General features: G+C 32.2%; 1 protein-coding gene across 1 annotated transcript in view; it reads right to left on the minus strand.

Moving 5' to 3' along the window:
* Positions 1-17,622, minus strand: part of LOC129758549 (uncharacterized) — a 32,711-nt gene extending 15,089 nt beyond the window's left edge. Inside the window, exons 1-3 of the mRNA XM_055756074.1 lie at positions 17,487-17,622; positions 16,932-17,100; positions 8,901-9,054 (exon numbers count right to left, since the gene is read on the minus strand). Coding sequence (XP_055612049.1) covers positions 8,901-9,054; positions 16,932-17,068 — 291 coding nt within the window. The 5' untranslated portion in view covers positions 17,069-17,100; positions 17,487-17,622. The remainder of the gene's footprint in view (positions 1-8,900; positions 9,055-16,931; positions 17,101-17,486) is intronic.
* Between the last annotated feature and the right edge of the window lie 3,550 nt (positions 17,623-21,172).

The raw sequence follows: 21,172 nt of genomic DNA on the forward strand, positions 1-21,172 counted from the left end.
CGTAATTTTCACTGCACGATTTGAGCGACTGATCGATAAGTTACATAATAGAAAAGCCCTCTGGCAGGTGAAATTTTAGCAAAACTATTTACTGCTGACTATAATCAACCAAGTTAAGGGGCACATGAAAACCTAGCTGAAAAATGTAAAAAAGACTATTTTTTGGTTGCTTTCAGAATTTATCGTTATGTTCGAAAACACTCGATAACTACATGGCGACCGTCAAAATATTTGAAATTGTTTTGACAAAATTGATTAAATCATGAATTGTGAGTAATATTTTTCTTCGAAACTTCATAAGCATTTATCTCTTCCAGTAGAAGGAAACTAGGATAAAGAACTTGTTTCAAATTACAATTGTTGTTCAATATGCCATGACATAATTGCATACCTCAAGTTCCGATAAAAGCTTGACTCATTTTCCAAAAAAAAAAACAAAATAAAAAGTCGAAACCTGTCCGAAATGAAACCTCTCCATTATCTGTAAAAACAAATCCTACCTGCTCGGCCGATCTCATAATTTATGCCAAAAATGATAAAATAACATTTCAAGTTTCCCCGCGTGTGCCCAAAACACATTTAAATCTCTACTCAGTGGGTCGGGACTTTGACGTATATTATCATTGAGTAACGCTCAACAAAAAGTCACCCATCAAGGTGAAATCGACATTCTTCCTTCCAACGGTTTTTTGTTGCAACCGTGTTGGAAACACTTGCTGCTAAAATTTTGCACAAAAATGTAGGCGCCCAAACCGGTCCAAGGATTCATTCATCAGTTACTCAGTAAGGAGTAGGTGCAAAATCAGGTACCGGTTCAAAGGAACAAAACAAAAAAAAATACTAAAAACTTTCCCTTCCTTGTGAGTTTTTTCTTTAGTTTGCATTTTTTTTTGTTCAGATACAATCTGGAATTTTTAAGTTATTGTTTTGAATGAAGGCCCATTACGTGATAAGATGTGGTGTTACGTAAAACAATTTTGCGCAGGATTTAGGACAGTGGGCGTTGTCGATGTTGCTGTAAGTCGTAAGGAATCGACTTATATTGGTTACGCCCATCTTAAGTATTATGTACGTTTCTGAGGGCTTACACAATAGGCAATGATTTCAGTGAAAATTCATCGATTTTAGACCAATCCACGAGAAAATATCGATTTGGTTCTGCAATGACAACACTCGTAGTAGGAAAAAAACTTACAAAACTAAATCTGTTGAAAATAACATAATTTCAATAGGAAGATGAACTATATAGGTTTAATTCCTTTTTTAATAAAATAGAAAAGGAATAGAATAGATTCTGAAATAATCCAGGATTCTCGAGTTGCGTAAAAAGACATGTATATTTACAACCACAGAGTAGCCGTAGAGAATTCGAAATAATGAAAAAAAAATCTGAACAAATTGATCAAAAATTTGTATGCAACACAATTGCAATTCTACGTTGCATAAAATCGAGTTATTTTAAATCGAAAATTCGCAAAAATGTGAAATTCAAAAGATGATATTACGCAGTTTCCGATTAATTTATCGTTTTATTAGTAAAATATTTCTAACTTCATTCATTCGGCCTTCGGATTTTTCAGAAGAACGACAAAAGGTGACAAAAGAAAAATTTAAAATTTCTTTCGCCCTTATAGCCTTTATCCCATTTAAAAATTCATAATCGTATTTTGAACATGTGGTATGTCTTTGACAAACAATCAATATTTTTAGATTTTTTTTTTCAATCATTGGACTACTAGTCGTTGGACTAAAACGAAATCGGCATAAACAACAGACAGCAAATTCCCCTGAAAAAGACCAACAAAACTGGTCGAAACGTCGGGTATTTCAAAAACCACCGTTGTTTGATCTATATACAAGACAGAAAAAAGCCAAAACAAAATTACTATATATCATTTCCGGTCGAAAACATAAACTGAAGAATAAAATTGTTAACGTTATAAGGAATTTAGCGAAAAGTTAATTTTTTACCTTGATAAAAAATCTATGTATAATTTTTTTTCATCCGCATAAGCGCTTAAAATATTGTAAATATGTTAGTAAACACCTTTATATTTTTTGCATAATTTCAAAATAAGTAGTTTTTTTTTAGAAATCTCAAAAAATTTCATACAATTCTGTGGAATTTCTATTTAAAACTATTTTTTGATTAGCCTACAAATACATATGCAAGCAACGGAATAGTATACCTAAGCCTAGTCCACACTAGGAAACCTTTCATCTCGAGACGGTCTCAGCGGCTCCCATTTTCTTCGGGAGACACTGAGACCGTCTCAGGTTTCCAACAACAACAACAGACAACAAAGTTCGTCTCATAACAAAAATCGCAGTTCATGTTGCCTAGTGTGGTCTAGGCTTAAGGAATCAAACTATCCCGGGGAGCATCATCTGATTGTTTTTTTTTTAATTCAACAAAGGTTTTTAGAAAAACAAGGTTCTTCGACTTTCACAGTAAGTAGGCGAGAAGTCCGCGGGGCGCTCATAAGTTCTTTTTTACAAACATAAGAATATTTGCTCAGCTGTTCGATAGTTTGTTGCTAAACAAGCTCCATTAGTTCCGCAGTTGCAAAACCTAAATGGCCAAAATGGCTGAATCGGAAATTTGGCATACAGTAACACTTCCCATATATACACACCTTGATTTCAACCAGGGGTTCCAGGTGGTTTTGACAAAAATCAGAACACCGTGGTGAAACAAAATCAGGATTTTTCTAGTCACCATTAAATTGATGGAAATAACATGCAGCTTTGCATAGATTGCATAAATAAAGGCAAAATACAAGTACTGAAGGTTGGAAAAACACCACATGAATATTATCTGAACCAAAGATCATCATTGGTTAAACTATTTTGTTGCAGATTTTTTTGATGTTCTCATCATTCAACTGTAATTTCATTTATAATTTAGATATTATTTGAAAGTCAGAAAAAGTCGAGGCATTTTACAGAAGATTTTTTTAGAATCAGGACAATTCAAGCGTTTTTGAAAAATCAGAATGGTCGAGAGAAAATCAGGACAAATCCTGTAAAATCAGGACACCTGGCACCTAGGATTTCAACGTCGAGTAACTCCGTTATTTTTTAGCCGATTTGGACAGATAAACTTATTTTAAACGTTATTTAGCGCTTTAGCTATGAGTCGATACACACCCAAAGAACGCGTTGAAAACGTGGTGAAAGTGTGGAAACTTTAATTAGTGGTGATTTGGACTGGCCTCCTCAATCTTCAAATTTATGGACTCCGAACCTTTTTCTGTGGGGATATTTAAAGTTACAGCTTACGCCAGTAAACCGAAGAGCATTGAAGAACTACTACGAGCTGAAAAAAACTGCTATAAAGCGCAAAATACAGGCTAATAATTTTATACAGAATTTCCGCAAAAGAGTTACTTTTTGCGTATCAGATGGAAGTGGTCATTTAATTGTAATTCAAAATCTGGTGTTGTTATAAATGGCATGAAATATACTGGAAGAATCTTTTCTATTTGTGAAAATCGGTTGAAAAAATGGCGGAGCTATTCGACGTTGAAATCGGATACATCCCATGGCGCACCTTGTGTAGATAAACAAAATTGCAAAGAAAACTAAATCAAAACTAAAAGAAAAAATATTTTTTAAATAAATTAAAAAATAGGAAATGAAAAAAAAAATTTTTTTTCGAGAACTTTGAACAGAACTAAGACTTGTCATCTATAACATAAACATAAAAATTTTAATCATGAGAGCATTAAGAAGTGTTGACAAAAAAAGTGGACACCTGTTTTTTATGACAAAAGCTATGATTTTGAAATAAACCTAAAATTCAATTCAATATCGTAAAAAAGTGTACATTTCAACATATATTTGAAAATTCAGAAACTTACGCCTTGTTTTAAAAGCGTGCGTAATTAAAAAAAAAAATTTGTAAGGCTTTGCACAACTTTGATTGTGACCTTAACATGGGGTTGCCATCCGTCCCGCAAAAGCGGGACATGTCCCGGTTTTTACAACAAATTTTTTAATTGAAAAATCAAATTTTCCAACGATTGATTTATTTTGCTTTATAAAAACTGCACATCACACAAAAAAGTTGCTTGCTTTTTTCTTTGATCCCTTATTTCTTTGGGAATTCCTATTATTGTCAGATTTCAATCAATCAAACATGACATTGCATTTAAAGTTGTAAGCAAAACTGATTTTTAATTGAATGAATGTCATTTGTTATGCATTTGTTCTTTGTCAAGCTCCATTTGAGTACGGGACAGTGTCACATTGTGACACGCCATATCACTTATACTATTTTTCTATTTTTGAAACTGGTGGAAATCAGATGCAAATCAATGTTAAAAAGCACTTTCTTTATTCAAAATAACGTTTATGTAGTTCAGTGTTGAAAAACAAACATTTGGTCACTTAAAACAGTATCGAAAAGTGCTACATTTCAGCACTGAATTCAGTGTCGAAAGGAACACTCCACGACCTACTTGATCATAAATTTTTAGTTGTTGGCATCGACCAAATGTTGTTATTTGTAGAATTTTCAAAGGAATTTTTCGAATTTGCATAAAATTGTGCATACAACTCGTTTCAAAACTCGATTTTTTTTAGCACTCGACATAATTATGGCGATGGTGATCTGGAAAATATTATTTTTATGGAGATTTTTTAACCTTTTTAATGGTTTTTTCGAAGACAAAATCATACTACTCACAGTGAAAACGCTTGTATGTCACTTGTATGTCATATTAGACTGAGTCGATTTGGGGTCATTTTTGAATTTCTCAAACCCTGGGGTCTAAAAAGCTTCGTCTTGGTCCAAAACTCATTCATGATTTTTTGTTGAATTTTTAAGTAACGTTTACATGAGTAAATTTGAGCTTTTAGGTTTGTATGGGAAAATTAAATATTTTGTATTGAAAAATCAACATCATTTTTGTTTCTTCTGTGAAACCAAGCTAGTTGACAGTTTTTGTGCCAATTTCTAAAATTCCCAAAGGAAATTTTCTGCAGAACAACTTTGTAGAAAACCGTAACTTTGTATCTTATTAGGCAAAAAAGTTATTAGCTGTTTAGCAGAGGAATATCTTTTCGCATTGATAAACAATGAATTCAATTGACATCCCTGCTGGGTGCCTAGCGAGGTATTGCATGGCTTCTTCTCAGGGAATACTTTGCGAGACTTCAGCAGCAATGTCAATTGAATTCATTATTTATCAATGCGAAAAGACATACCTCTGTTAAACAGCTCATAACTTTTTTGCTTAATAAGATACGAAGTTAGGGTCTTCGACAAAGTTGTTCAGTGGAAAATTTCCTTTAGGAATTTTAGAAATTGGCACAAAACCTATCAGCTGGCTCGGTTTCACAGAAGAAACAAAAATGATGTTGATTTTTCAGTACAAAATATTCAATTTTCCAATACAAACCTAAAAGTTCAAATTTACTCATGTAAACGTCACTTAAAAATTCTGCAAAAAATCATGGATGAGTGTTGAACCAAGACGAAGTTTTTTAGACCCCAGGGTTTGAGAAATTCAAATAAGACCCCAAATCGACTCAGTCTAATGTCATATGTCAATAATATGATCTAATAGGAAATCTGCCTGGCTACAATTTTGTAGAAGACATTAAAGTAATACAAATTGAGAGAAAAAAGTTGTAATGTGACAAAGTGATAATAATTTCATTTGAAAAATCTAACAGAATACTTCTCATCACTGATTGTACCAAGACCAGAAATAGTATTCTATACCAATTCAATTATTGATTGTTGAGTGTTTGAATGTTCAGGATGGTTTATCTGCATTAATAAAAACAATCTTTTACATAAAAGATTATTATATAATCTGAAGTAAGAAGCATGTATGGGGTTTTGTTATTCCGGAAGGAATAAAAAAATCTCTCCGATTTTTCCAAAAATCCCGAAGGGGGGAATAAGTAAAATAAAATGTATTTTGAAAAAAAAATTGATAAATTCTTCGAAAATTCAAAGAGCGAATGAGCGAAAGCCAAAGTATAGAAGATGGAAATTATAACACCTGCTGTTTACGATTTTTTTTCCAAATTTTCGATCTAAAGTATCTCGTTTTTTCGATTTTGTGCAATGTAGATTGCACAAGTTTTTTGCATGCAAGCTTTTGTTCATATTTTTTTTACAATTTATTGAAAATTTCAATTTCTACTATCCGTGATAGTTCAACTCCATCTCCAATGACAAAAGAAGGATTTCAATAAAAAAATGGCACCTGCTTTACTTGAAAACTTTCTAAATCATTTCATACTTTGAGCAATGTAACATCTTGAATAAGTGCAAAATCTGGGCAAATAAATGTAGAAAAATTATTTTGAGCATTTCAAGCCACTGAAATAAATTCAATTCATGACAAGATATTATGTTTTTCGTTTTCATAGAAGTAAGAAGATGGAATTCCAGGGGAAAACCAAAAATACAGAAAGCTATAGACGAATGTTTGAATTATGCGGTATGCCAGATAAAAACCCGCGTTTTCTAAATTTCAGATAGGAAATTTGAAAAAAAATCGTTCATTTGAAAATCAACACCTAAAAATTGTTGAAAACAAAGCTTGTGTTGAGATTTTGTTATCTTCTTTTTCCTTTTGATCGAAAAAAAAAATAATGAAAGACATTAGGTTCAGTTTCTGTATTTTTGTCAAAAATAAATAATCTTGAATTTTCGCTTGAAAACTCAAATTCAACCACATTTTCACAAACACAAAACAAAAGGTTGAAATTTATTTTTGGTTTTATATATAACACTTCACCATCCTTGTGGTACACGTGCCTAAGGTTTAACAATCGATTAACAGTAAAAAGTATGAAAACCTTCAAAAATCATCAAAAACGATAAAAGATTTTCGACTAAGATATCTCTTTTCGATATCCAGATGGATTGTTTCAAATTTGGGCTAAATAAAATGTAAGAGGAAAGTCCATTGTTTCCTAGTTCTTAATATCTTTTAATAAAAATCCTCACACAAACGTAGCTCAAAATAAAAACTAATTTTTTACGAAAGGCAGAAGACATAAATGGTATAAGAAGTAAAGTGATTAGACCACAAATTGGGCAAATGCTTTGAAAAAATCCTCAGTTAAGAAAAATGAGACAGAAATAATAAATTATTTTAATTTTTCCAGTAAGTTTCTTCATTTTTCGTGACAAATGTAAAAAATGCAGAGCACTTCAAGCCGTAGATATCTTTTATTATCCCACTCACACTTTTTTTTTATCAAATGCATTGTAGATCATCAGGAATATCATATTTTTAAATAACGTTCAAAATTGCAAACTAGAAAACCAATTTGTGTCAAATTTGGTAAAAATATCATCGTTCTTCAGAAGTCACAAACTTTTTCTCATCATTTATTTTAGAAAGAGCCCGTATAAACATGGTGATTGTTCATATATAAGAATTTTTTTACAATATTTCTTTAAAGGGCATATTGTTTTTTTTTAATTATTCTACATCAACTTAGCAACGAATTCAATATTCTTCGGTGCTAATGATTAAAAAATCTTTCATTTACAATTCATTTCCAGTTAAAGTTTATTGACTATGTCCATCGCTCTAATTACTCTCAAAGGTCTCACATTTTCAGTTAGGTATCAGAAATCAGTTTGGTATCCAAATTTAAGTTAGTTGATCCCAATGATTTCTTTAGTAGAATCAGCAAAAAACTTTCGCAAATAGAGGTTTTTTACTCTCTCTCGTAGAGGGTGTGTGTTGTGCCAAAAAAACGAGACCTGACGAATTCTCTTACTTAAAGAGGTTCATCGCTTATCCAGGTTCGACTGTATGCAAAATTTAGAGACAGCAAAAGAGAAAAGAAACTTGTTTTTGGCAAATTTTTTTGAAGATTGTTATTTCCAACATATTTACAAAAGTGTTCATCTAGCTCCCTATACCGAAACATTCGAATGTTCATACATATTATAAAGAAAAACAAACCTCTGACAGGAAAAAAAAAATACCTTAAACCGACTGATGAGCGATTAAATTAATGGTGTGTAACTTTTACTACCATTTTTTTTCTCTCCTAATGATAATCATTAGTCAGTCAGTAAGTAAGCAACTCGATTCCATTCACTACCCTACTGGGCTTCAAATTATGCTGGAAGCATCCGCTAGCTAGAGGTTGATCATAAAAGTCAAATTACTTTGGACGGCAGTCTCTTAATTTCAAGCCCATATATCTCCCGACTAATCATGAAATGGTAATTGGCGAAATTGCGATAGGTCAGGTCAAGTCGGATCCCATTGAGAAGTAGCAGCAGCAGCAGGTGTTTGCCTCGCGACCTTTTGAAGGTTCCAAGATTGCAGGCGATCTGTGGTCCGCAACTAATTGCGCCCGCGATTTCAGTAAGGTCATCACAGTTGAGATGAATCGTTTTGTGCAGTCAATGAAAACATTAATTGGACCAACAATTATCGGTGCACTTTTCTCCAGTTTTCTTCACAGAAAGGTTATCACCAGTTTTGAACAGTTTAGATTTTAGATGGAAGGATCAGAAAAAATCGGAAGATTCCATCTTTGAAGATGTTCTACGCTAGATTGATGAGTTGCATAGCTCAGACCCCGATTCGTAATTAAAAATAAATGTCACGTCGAGGTTGTTGCATCCGTCTATTTCTGATAGCGACCTCCCACACCAAACTTCCAATTGAAATTCTAATCGTGTTCAGAGCATGGGACACGATTTGAATGACACCAAGCTGCATCAACGAGCACGAGACACCAAGCAGCTTAAATAACAAATCAATGTCAATCCCTGACCATCTCACGCGGATGTTTTCCTATGACCATTCGAAGGTTTAGACATGGACAAAACAATTCTAAGGTAATCCCATTCAAGATCTTAATCAATGGAACAGCTTAATTGATGATGCGCTTTGCTTGCTTACCTTTCCATCAACGATGCGCTGCTTAATCCATTCGTTTTCGGGGCTGGTTTCGACCGAGACAGAGTCCATGCACCGCTGTCGGCAGAAGTTCCTTGCGTCCAGCCAGTCTTTCTCAGCTCCCTGCAGGGTTGGATCACGCCACGAGAAGAAGTAGCTGGAAAGGAGAAAGGGGAAAGAAAATAGATCAGTATCAGTGTCAAATCGTCAATGAGAGGCTTGATTTAGGGTTTATAGATTTGGCTCAAAAGAATTGGAAAAGCTTGATACGATTAAATGAGATCTATTTGGTTCTCAGAAGAACTGCGAAAGAACAAAAAACAAAATAAGAAATAAACGGCTGTTATTTGAACTTTACAAAAACCATTGAAACTTTTTGATTTCTTCGATTTAAAAAAACTACCTACTTCTAGTAATTGTGTAATTTTTTAAATATTCGACGAGCCGAAAATTTGGCAGCTGGATATATACACCCAAATCTAACAAAACAATAATTCATACAAATTTGTGCTATTGGAACTTACTAGTAAGCATAACTTCTAATAAATGGAATCAAAATCTGCTCTTTTGTTAATAACTACTTACTAGTTTTGGTGATAAGTTGTTTAAAAATGGAAAAAAAAAAATCATTTTAGAGCTAAATCGTTAAAACTATAGAACGAACAATCCAAAACAAAATGGATGCCTCTTGATTTTTTTAAATGAATTGTCATTAGAATAAACATTTGGACATTTTCAAGATAAACTAAACGTACCACATCAACAACAATACTGAAACGACTAATACTCCTCAAATTTTAGAAGATTATAGGTTCCTGACATCACTGAAAAGGCTTTTGATATTAAAGTTTTTGTTTCAGTAAACAGCACTAATTTTGAAATTGTTTTTGCTAACGTTAGAATTTCAATATACCTACACATATCACACGACACGACGTATTACAGGACACGACACTCAAGTAAAAATTACTCAGGTATTACCTCGTGTCTATAGTAAGTTTAGAACTTGTTACAATGTTTGCGAATAAATTTAGAGATTTCACACAATACATAGATGTATTATAGAAGTTGATGTGGTCTCACTGAAAAGTATGTTAGAAATTGGTCGAGCAAATATTGGATGGGACAGATGCAGAGTCGTAGAAAGTTTTGGCATTACACGTTGTTTCAAGCAAGGTTGCCGAAAAAAAAATCAGTGTACATACATAGTGTGATACAATTTTTAATCATTGTATTGGATAGTCATGACAAATTGGGTGTTTTTTTACATTTTGCTTTAGAAACATTAATTAACATTGACAATCTTATCATATTTTTCCAGTTCAAAGTAAGAAAACCAAAATTTTGACAGACATAAAAAATATAATTTAAGAAAAATGTACAAAATTTTAAAATTTTGTGAAATATGTGATTATTTCGAAAATTTTGTGTTCTGTTACACAGATTCTGTGCAGTTAATATGCTCAAAATTTTGTGAAATTTCAGATTTTCATGTGCTTTTTTGGTTTCAAGTTTTGCACGAATGGCCTTAAAAGCACATAATTCAAAAGCAACGAAATCTGTTCCCGTTGGGCATTGAACCATAGAACGTCGGACTGGGACTCAAATTTTAATAACTATGTCAATAACAGAAATATGAATACATATCGAAAAATGAATTTTAAAATGTGTGACCACGAAACTTTGTGTTTGTACATTAATAACAACAATATTTATTGTAATAAAAACTTAATAAGCGCAAAGAGTTGGAGAAACTATTCCCCTGACAAATTTCTTACATTGCAGAGAAATCATACAGAATAAATAAATTCAGAATGGTTGCTTGATAATCTGCATAATAAATCAAAAAGCTTAATCGAGAATATTGAAAAATGTTTAGGTAAATACGTTGATGACCGTTGAATTTAAAAAAGTCAAAGAATCAATTTAATGGTTTGATACTGAAGTTGCCCAGATGACAAAAAGAAGCAACAAGTCGTACCAGAATTTTCCACAAAATAACACTGATCGTATGGCCACTCTATAAAGCGTAATGAAACGAGTATAAATGTAATCTGCGAAGAAAAAAGCGAGAATATTAACGCGCTAGCGCCAAATTTTACTTCGGAAATCCTTGATTCCGACTTCCGAAAGATTTCCAACAAAGGAAAGTGAAGTAATAGAATTTTTAAAGTCTGTCTTTCATTGCCAGTTCACCAGCGACGTTTCTAAATTTTTTATTAAAATTCTCAATACGTACAGCGTTCTATCGACGCGTATAAAACGAATAGTAAGGATCTATGGAAAGTCCTCAAGATGTTCATAAAACCAGATGCACCTTCAGCTAAATCTATTGAATTTTATCAAGTAGAAGAATATGATCAGTTGAAACTCACGAACAAATTCGATGAATATTTCATATCAAGTATTGAGGAAATAAATATTTTGTTCCATTGAGCCCATTCAGCTTACAGGAATGTACACCCGAACCCAATTGGCCAATTGCTTATCTACAACGCTTGAATGTTTGAAGAAAATTGTCTGGACAGTGGGGCATCTTTTGGTCCCGCTGTAGTGAACTGCAGAATATTGAAAGATGGATTTGAAGTGATTGGTGATAAACTATTGCAGAACATCAATGAATCTTTGTTGACTGGAATCGTTTCACAGCCCTATAAAAAGTCTTAAGTTGTTTCGTTTGAGAAAGTCAATGGAACATCAAAAGCGGAAGTTTATGAGGAGTTAATAGTGAGGAAGCAGTTATTATGCTACATTGAAGCAAGCAAAATACTGATAGCAGAACAAAGCGAATACCGTAAAAATCACTCTTGTGAAACAGCTTTCAACTTAATACAGGCTGAATGGAAAGAGACATTGAATAAAAAAAATAAAAATTATTCCCGATTTTCTCGATTGATTTTATCGAACTGATTAACACGTACTATTCCCTAAAAGAATTAAATAGCATTTCGAGTTCAATGATTTAAGGTGGATATGAGTAGTCAAATAAGCTAAGCTAAGCTAAGCTGATTAACACGTTTTAGAAATACGGTAGAAAGACACAGCTCTTAAATGGCTCCAATCCTATTTAGATGGCCGATTTTTATGAACCAAATACTCCTATGTTATATCAAATATCAAAGAAAGCACGCTTGGTGTACCCCAAAGGAACCGTTCTAGGACCACTGCTTTTTCAATATATTTATAAACTAAAGTAGACATAAATTTTTCAGCATTTACCCAAGCCGGACAAATCCAGGCAATTTTATATAAAACCTGGCAAAATCCGAGCATTTGATTGTAAAATTGACGACAAGTAATCCGGAAAATATCCGGCCAAATTTTGTAAATCCAGAAATTACTCAACAAAAGTCAAGAGAAGAAAATTGAAATGAAAAGTTTTTCATAAAAACTAAAAACAGATTTTAAATGGTATTCTAGGCTTCCAAAAAACCTTTCATGATTATTTTGATAAAACTTGCTCAAAAAACTTCGTTTTGGAGGCAATTAAATTTTTTAACAACATAATAAGTTTTTCTTTTGATTTGCCAAATAAAGTGAATAAATCTGGGAAAAATCCTGACAATTTTGCAATGAAATCCGAGCAACTGGGCCTGGCTGGCTGTGCCCAAAATTTTGTTTCAAATATCCCGAAATAACTGGTAAAATAGTATTATAACTAAAACTTCGAATTTAAGTTCTAATCAACACCTTAACAGAGAATTGAAGGTCTTAAAACATATTTTATTACTTTTTTCTTACGGATGAACTGATTCCATAATTTGGCAATTCTAACTTTTGCCTTATTTCATAAAATGTTTAAAGACATAGATTTTTATAAAATTACAGCTTCATCGTATGAAATTTATCAGTTTCTAGCAATTTAAATATAATCATACGAAAATATTGTCAGAGAAATTGAGATTTTACTTAAAACATGAATTGGAGCATTCAGCCCGCACGTTTAAAGGTTCGGCAATTTAGACAACTTTTATGATACAATTGTATTCTCGGAAACTGAAGGAGATTTCTACATCAAAATTACTCCAATGTGTAGAAAACAGATGTCAGCTCATGAGTATATAGTTTTTTCACATATTTAACAAAATATGCAGGGCCGGATTAAGACAGCGGGAGCCCGGGGCATTTTTTCTCGGGGGGACCCAATGATTCGATTTTTTTTTCAAATGCATTCAATTACTGATAATATAAAACATTTTAAACTTTCAAAGGAACTGTAGATACTGTCTTCAAATACCCAGTTTGTCTGCGTAGAAGATAGGTTCTGGTGTCTTGAAATAAAAATTGGTAATTAATCACGTGAAAACATTTCAGAAGAGTTTACAAATTTCTCAAAAATGAAAGCTCTGATTAGAGCTGCAAAATGCTAAATTTTATTCTCAATTTTTTCACCAACCCTTATCGCCAACTAAAATTCTCTGATTTAGAATCATGACCGGATAGATATTTTAAATGTTTTTCATTTCATCATTGATCGTCTGGTTTTTGTTTCATCAAAAAAATATTTTACCTAATGACAATTGGGAAGTATCATAAAGATTTTAAATTGAAAAAAACTAAACAAAATAATTAAATTCAAATCAGGTTATATTCAGAACCACAAAAAAAAGTTACAATCAGAGCCAAAGCAGACATTGCATCTAATGTGTATTTCAATTTTATATCTTTGAAACACAATAAAAACGTTTTAATGAGATATTTATGAATATAATTTTTATCAGATAATTTTTTTTTGTCAAATGGTTATTCTAAATGTGACAAAAGCTTCATAAGATGCCCTCAAAGCCAAAGGGGTATAAGTGCAAAAATGATCGATTAAAAAAAAAAAATCAGAGATTATATGTTTAAAACACAGATTCAGTTACCCTAGAAAAAAAATTAAATAAGGAATCCAAATGAGTTTAGTAGTGCCTTAAAATAAAAGTCCTGAGTTCTCGAAATTCAGAAAACCATGAAACTGAACTTCAGTAACTGAAAAAACAACACAAGACTTGAAAATCTCAATTAACTGAATCTCCGGTCTGGAAAAAGATAAGATTAAAAACATTAAAATATTCATGTTTAAAGAATTACTCAATGATATTAACAACTCAACTATGAGGTCGTTTTAATGATAATTTGAGAATGATCATTTGGAAAGTGATATGCTGAATTCAGGGTATTTTCTTCAGTAGATGATAAAATTTTGGTTAAATCAGTTGAAAATGTTTCAATACGAATTTCAAGTCTTAGACAGAAATTGGGATCGAAATTCAATAAGGAAACTCTGTACTGTCGATTGGTCCAATTCAAGCAATTATAGTTTTTTTAATAGATTTTATTTTCAAAAATAGTGAGGAAAAAAGGATTAGAATTTATTAAGCAACGGAAATTTCAATAAAAATGATTGAAAAGAAAAAAGTTATAATAATACCCATTATTATTAACTCGGATATGTTTAAAATTCTGAAATTTTGATCATAAAGTGCTAAGTCTGTTTTCTCTTAGCACTGTGAGCTAGTTTTGGCGAAATTGGTAATAACGTTACAATAAACATTTATTAGGTCAGACGTTTGTATGTAATGAAAATAAGGAGATATTTTTCTTTATTTTACCTGTTCTGTACAGAATTTCCTGACTGACATGATTCGATAAAAAAAAATTAAAATCTAAGATGTTTCTCCTCATTTTCTTCTTGATTAACAGTAAGAAAAGGTCTGTGGTTTAAATATTACTGGAATTACTTAGACGACTGATAACTTAGATAATTGTTTTTCGCGAAAATTAAAATTAAAAAAATAGTTCATGTTATGTAGGGGAGAGTGAGGTACCGTGGGCCATGGGGAAACGTGAGCCACTCTAAATATCTTGGATGTGTATTGAGATAAAAATCTCAATCCTGCGGTTGTCATCATCGTTGCTCTACGTAAGCGTATATTCACATATGTTTTTAACTTGTGAACGCATCATATGTTTCTTTTATTTTACTAGCTAAAAAAAATTACTCACATAATTGACCAAGCACCCGAAAGTTGCATCGCTAGAAAACCTGAAGTTCATAACAAAAAATATGCTCATATGCTAATGATCTTAGTTTTGTCTTGTTCTTTCACATGAAAAAGTAATTTTTCATGAATTATCAAGAAGTCACTCAATCACATTCAATTTGCCAATCATAGCTTGTGGAAAATCATGGGCCACCTGTATTTTGGCGTATTTATACCTACATATTCATAACTTAAAATAAGATTTTCTTATCTGTAAAATATTTTTATGTCAAATAAAAAAAATGTTATATTAAATAAAAAAAATATTCCGCTATATTTATTCATTGCGATAGAGACGATCATAAATCCTGTATAAAGATTTTTTCCAAAACGTTCGCGAGCCAGAGTTTTGAAACTATTCGATCATACACTATTCTCTTATTTATTTCTTCACCCAAAATTGCTTGAAATCAACTAAAAGATTTATTTAATTACAGGTTGGGTCAACTCATGAACTGTTTGTGTTTTTTGGTCATTTTGGATTTGGTGACCCCCGAATCCCCACCGTTTTTCAAAATCTAAAAAAAAAAATTTGGTTTTCAAACTAAGGTTGCCAGATTGTCCGGTTTTATCCGGGTTTGCCCGGATATTCGATATAATATTTGAGATAAGTCCGGTCTGGCCTGGATGCCCGGATTTCATAGGAAAAGTCCGGATTTAGCCCGGGTTTATTCTCATTTCCGTTTACAAATCAAACTCCAAAAAAAAAAAAAAAAAACAAATTGTGTTGTTTTTTTAATACGCACCCAAAATGAAATGTTTTGAGCAAGTTTCATAAAAATAATCATGAAAGGTTTTTTGAAATCCTTAAATACGATTTCAAATCTATGATTAATTTTTATAAATAAAGTTTTGTTTTTAAGTTGTTTATCTTTATTTTTGATGAGTAATGTTTAGGGGATTTGATCAAATTTGCCCGGATATAGCCCGGATATAGCCCGGATTTCTGTCGACAATTTTAAAATCAAATGCCCGGATTTTTCCAGATTTTCGGAAATGCCTTATGAGATGTTAGGATTGTAGAAAACTATAACATTCAACTTTTTCATTGGATCTTCAATAATGAAGAAGTTATGGAGCAAAGAAAAAAAACGTGGCACATGATACCCCACTGTCCCCTACTTTATTGAAAAACAACAAACTTTGAAAACGTTTTTTACTGGTGCAAAATAGACGTTTCATCAATTGTCTTCAATAATTATTCTATCATAGAGCTTCTTTAAATCTCCATGGAGTTCCCAGAATATAATTATGAAACAACTGAACTCAACAATGTTTTGTAACGACAGGCCTCCGGTAGCCGATTCACATTTTCAACAACTCCTCGTAAAATAATTACTTTTGACGTCTTAATTTATGTCACCAGCTGCTTTAACGATTCACATAATCGGTTTTCAGTTAATCAGCTTAACTTTCTGTCATCTGCTCCATTCAGCACAAACGAAGAGACGAGCTAAAAAACAGGGGAGATGAACAAATTTACAACTATCCATTACAGCACTCACTGCTAAATTGAATTATTTCAAATCACCAAACAATACAATTTCGTAACAACTGAACAATTGTCAACTGTCCACACCATCTAGTTTAGTGAAACCGTTTTTTCTCCTTCAAAGTCTTTTTGTCTCTAACCAGCCTACAATTGCAGACAGCCGGTAATAAAATTGAATTGCAAATATTGGTGTATCACTTTGCAAACAGATATTTTCTGCACGTCACCCAAAGCCGTTTTTAAAGATCCACACAATGAGCCGGGGTGAAAAAAAAAGTTGATCTCAAAGACGACGACGACACACTTTCTTAAACCGTAAGAAGTCTTTTCTCCTCAGAGCAACAACTCCTAAGCTTAAAATAAAGGGTAAGTCGCGTGCGTGTGACAACTTAGCGTGCCGCATTCTGCGGGTTCGTCGCTTTCCCGCCATGAGTCGGCCGTTGATGTCACCCTCTTAGTTTTTCTTCACTTTCTGACTTCTTTAGGGCTGGGGAAAAAGTTTATCCGTTGACTTACCCTTTGCCATCCGGTGCTCGCTCGTGGATGATCCTATTGCTGCAGAGTTGCGGATTCGGTGGTTCCAGAACTCTTCCGTTGGAAAACTGGGCCACCGATAGGCCAAGCATGGCGGCGAAAATGATCAGCTGTTTCATTTTCGGAAATTGCACTAAGCGTTTTAATAGATCTATTTTTTCAAAGTTCGTTTGTTCAAAACAGCAGCCACCGATTCACACGAAAGCGCACATGAAAAAAAGGAGATTGAATGGATTTAATTATCACATCACTCAAAGCTTAATTTTCGCAATAATAAATCAATTAACAACGTTCGTGGTTTGTGAGCTTGAAAATTGTTTTTTAATTGTACGCATTTAATCTTGCGAATCTTTTTCACGACACCACTGCATTGTCTATCCATCAAAGATAAAAACTCAGCTCAACAGTTAAAATTGATCACATCCATTTTCAGTTTTTCGAATTTTTCAATTTTCAAACTCACAGACAAAACGTTTAAGTGATTGTCTATCTATCACAGAACAAGAGAGAAAAAAAATGAGAAACACTTTGTTATACCTTTCGAGCACGACTAAATTATCACGACTGGGCAAAAAATCTGGCGCGACACCTTTATTTATAGAGAAAACTCTATCTGCAGCAACTTGAATTCTCTTGCGTTGGAAGTTGTGAGTTGTGACCGCCGTTCAGGTCTTTGGGCGGCGGAAAAGAAGTAGCGCAACTGAGAGCCAAGATCTGTTGATTTATGTTGCGTTGTATGGGATGGAAAAACTGAATGAATTTTTTAGGAAAATTGTTTTAGTTTCCTTCAATTATAAAATTAAATAAAAATTCCGAATACTGTAACATTAAAATATCAAAAATTAAAACCTTTCCCCAATCCTACCGATAATTATTTAATATTGTTTGATGTTTTTCAGAAGCACGACAGTAATTAAGAACTTGTGGTCAACCGGTTTCAGTAGCAATCAGACTAATTCATCTCTTACGAGGTGATCAATCTAGAATCTTCCTTGATGAGATTTTGTTAATGTTATTGGTCATTTCATTTCTACTTTTTTTTTGTAGATAGATTTTAGTCAATTCAAAAACTTAGAAGAAAAACCTTAATGGACTTGCGTTCCTCTAAAAGGTTTCATTTGTAGCTAACAAGAATATAATTTAATATGGCTATGCTTACATTAACCGCTCTAAATTAGATTTTAAGAATTTTTTTACATGAATTTAAGCATTTAACATTTTTGGGCCTATAGTTTCTAATCGCCTTTCTCCGATTTTTTTTTGTTGAACTCTCACAAATATTTAATCTATCCATACACTGGGTATTATGATTATGAGTTGCATGATGCACATTGAAATTATGGTGGATGTCCTTGGCTCGTACTATTCGTTGCATGATAACCAAAGTTTGTAATATATTAAATCTCCTGCATTTCAGCAGTTTTTTTTTTTGAAGTTTTAAGATACTTTAAATCTGAAACTTTTTTTTATAAAATTCTATCTGTGATAAATGTGATTTTATTAATCATAGCTCGAAGCACTGATTAGCATTTTAATAAATTTGTTTTTCTTTCTGTGGAAACTAAAAAAAGTGAAAGCTTTTGGAATCCGGATGCTAACAATTAGCAAAAATCCACAGTATGTTTTGAAAAGGTAACTTTTGCTGTTCCTCCAGATGTAAAGATCAGATATTTTGATTGCTGAAAAAATCAGTATACAGCCTGATACCAAATACAGACTCTACAAGCAGAAACAAAGAGCGAAATCGGAACTGATAAACACAGAAATTAGAAAATTTTTACAGGCACACAAACAAGAATTGAAATTCTCAGGAATCCCAATTTTCATGCAGAAATTCAGAAAAACTTTCGTTGATAACTATTTTTTGTAAAATACATTAACATAATAGCTTTGTTTTTATTTTTGTTTAAATTATTTAAACGAGTTGAAGAACATAATCTCTTATGTATATTATAGTCGTAAAAAATGTTTATTGAATTTATTTTCAAAATATTTAATGAAATCATCGTTGAAATTACATATTGACAATTTTATAGATTTTGCAATCTACACAGTACGAAAAATCGTAAACAAGTAGATCTTCGAAGCTATGTTCAAAAAAATTTAAGAAAAATCGAGCCAATAATTGATAACTTGAGTCATTTTACTTGAAAATTGGAAATTCATATTATTTTCATGACTCAGTTTTCGAAAGCCTATCCCTGTTGTATCTAAATAAATTAAGAAATTACATGGAATTTGTAAAAATTACTAAAATCAAGAATGTAAATATCATCTAACACAGTTGGAACTTTCTCTAAAAAATAAAGAAAAAAGTTTGCTGACTGAATTGTTGAGTTAAGACCCATCTCTGGTTCGCATTTTAAAAAAAGTAAACTGTAACTTTAACGAAATTTTGACAAGCTTGCTCAACACGTCATAGCATTGACTCAGGGTTACCAGCGAACCAAGAAAACTGAAAATACCGTTAAAATCCTTAGAATTTCATCGCGTCACCAGAAAACCGGGAGTTTTGGCACATCACCGGGAAAATTGTTATACTTGGAAATTTTCTCGGAATTTCAAAAATATTTTCATTTTTTTATATGTAAAAGTAGCTTTCGAAAGTCTCGATATAGATTTAACTCGTAAAAACTTATTTCCGTTCATTAGTAAATAAACGAAGTTTAATTGATTTTTTAGCTCATAGCGGACAAAATACCAGATATCTCGTTTTTTCACTCTGTGCAAGTGTGCAGCACTTACAATGCGTAACTCAAATATTATAAATTTTTTAATGCAATACTAAAAAATATTGCAAAACTAAACACAAAACGGTTGTTAACTCAATGGTACTTAGTTTGTGCAATTTCTTTTATGCAAAAAGTAAATATTTTGGCAGCTTCTGACGTTTTTAAGCAGAGTTACATTTTTTTTGACGAAAGAAATCTCTTTCAGCCAGAAAGAGGTAGGGTAAGTGAGCCTAATTTCGCTATATTTTGTTAGAGGTTTTAAGATTTGATATTAGTAGACCAAATCTTTAAATCTTAGATATAAAATTTTTTGGTAACTAAGTTCCAAATTTTTTTCTGAACTCTGTTATGGTTTGAAATAATCATTTCAAGCTTTAATTTACGAAAAATATCATCTTTTTTAAAGTGAAAAAAAACAATTTGTCAAAAACATGTATTTAGAATTTTATAAAAAATACTAGCTGATCCGGTAAACTTCGTTTACCTTTTGCTTAATTAATCATTAGAAAATGTTTAATCTTTTAAGGGATTATGTATGGGAGCCTCACTTCCATAAAAAGAGAGATTCTAGAGTCTATTACGCAAACAATCACTTTCCCAAAAAACCCTCGGATACCAAAGTTCGCTTCATTCCGACCGTCCGTTTATACGTGATGGTGTTACAAAGAAAACGCCTTCATTTTTATATATAAGACAGCAAAAGGATATGATTTTTTATGGGGACCCCCCTTCCATAAGTAGTGAGATTCATGAAACTATTATACAAACCATCTCTGACCCGAAAAACCCTCGGATACCAAATTTCACTTCATTTCGACCGTCCGTTTATACGTGATGGTGTTACAAAGAAACCGCTTCCATTTTTATGTATAAGATAACTGCACTCATAAAATAACTAAATATTTTCCTGCATTCTGAATATTTTAATTCTTTTGTTGAACAGATTCCCCATTGAAAAGCTGATTTGATATTATATTTTGAAGTATTTTGTATATACTTTTATAAAAATTGTACAATTTTTCCTACAACTTGATTGGCTTTTTTTTTGCAAATTTTTTAAAATTGTGGAGAAAAACAATGAATAGATGCCAATTTCGTTAGATTCGTACCAAAATTATATGAAAAAATGTCAACCTGATGCGAAAAAACTACATATATACGTATAAAAAGACGTGAGTGTACATGATTTCATACCGGTTAACTTGTTTTAGGAAACAATTATGAGCAAATCTTAACTATTTAAAATACGCCATAATATCTATGAAATGATAAGTTAAATTTGTATAATGAAGACCCGTAAGTAAAAAAAAAATAAGGAAAATGTTTTCCTCGATGTTTTAAATCTTTGAATCATGATAAAAAAAAACTTATAAAAAAAACTTATTCGCACAGCAAAAAAAAATCCGAAAGTATACGGAATCTAAAACAGGAGGGATCTATTTTTTCACCAGTGTAATTCACGAAAGATGTAATTTTCAACTCCTTTTGATG

This window comes from Uranotaenia lowii, chromosome 3, assembly GCF_029784155.1.
Source record: "Uranotaenia lowii strain MFRU-FL chromosome 3, ASM2978415v1, whole genome shotgun sequence".
Lineage (NCBI taxonomy): Eukaryota > Metazoa > Arthropoda > Insecta > Diptera > Culicidae > Uranotaenia > Uranotaenia lowii.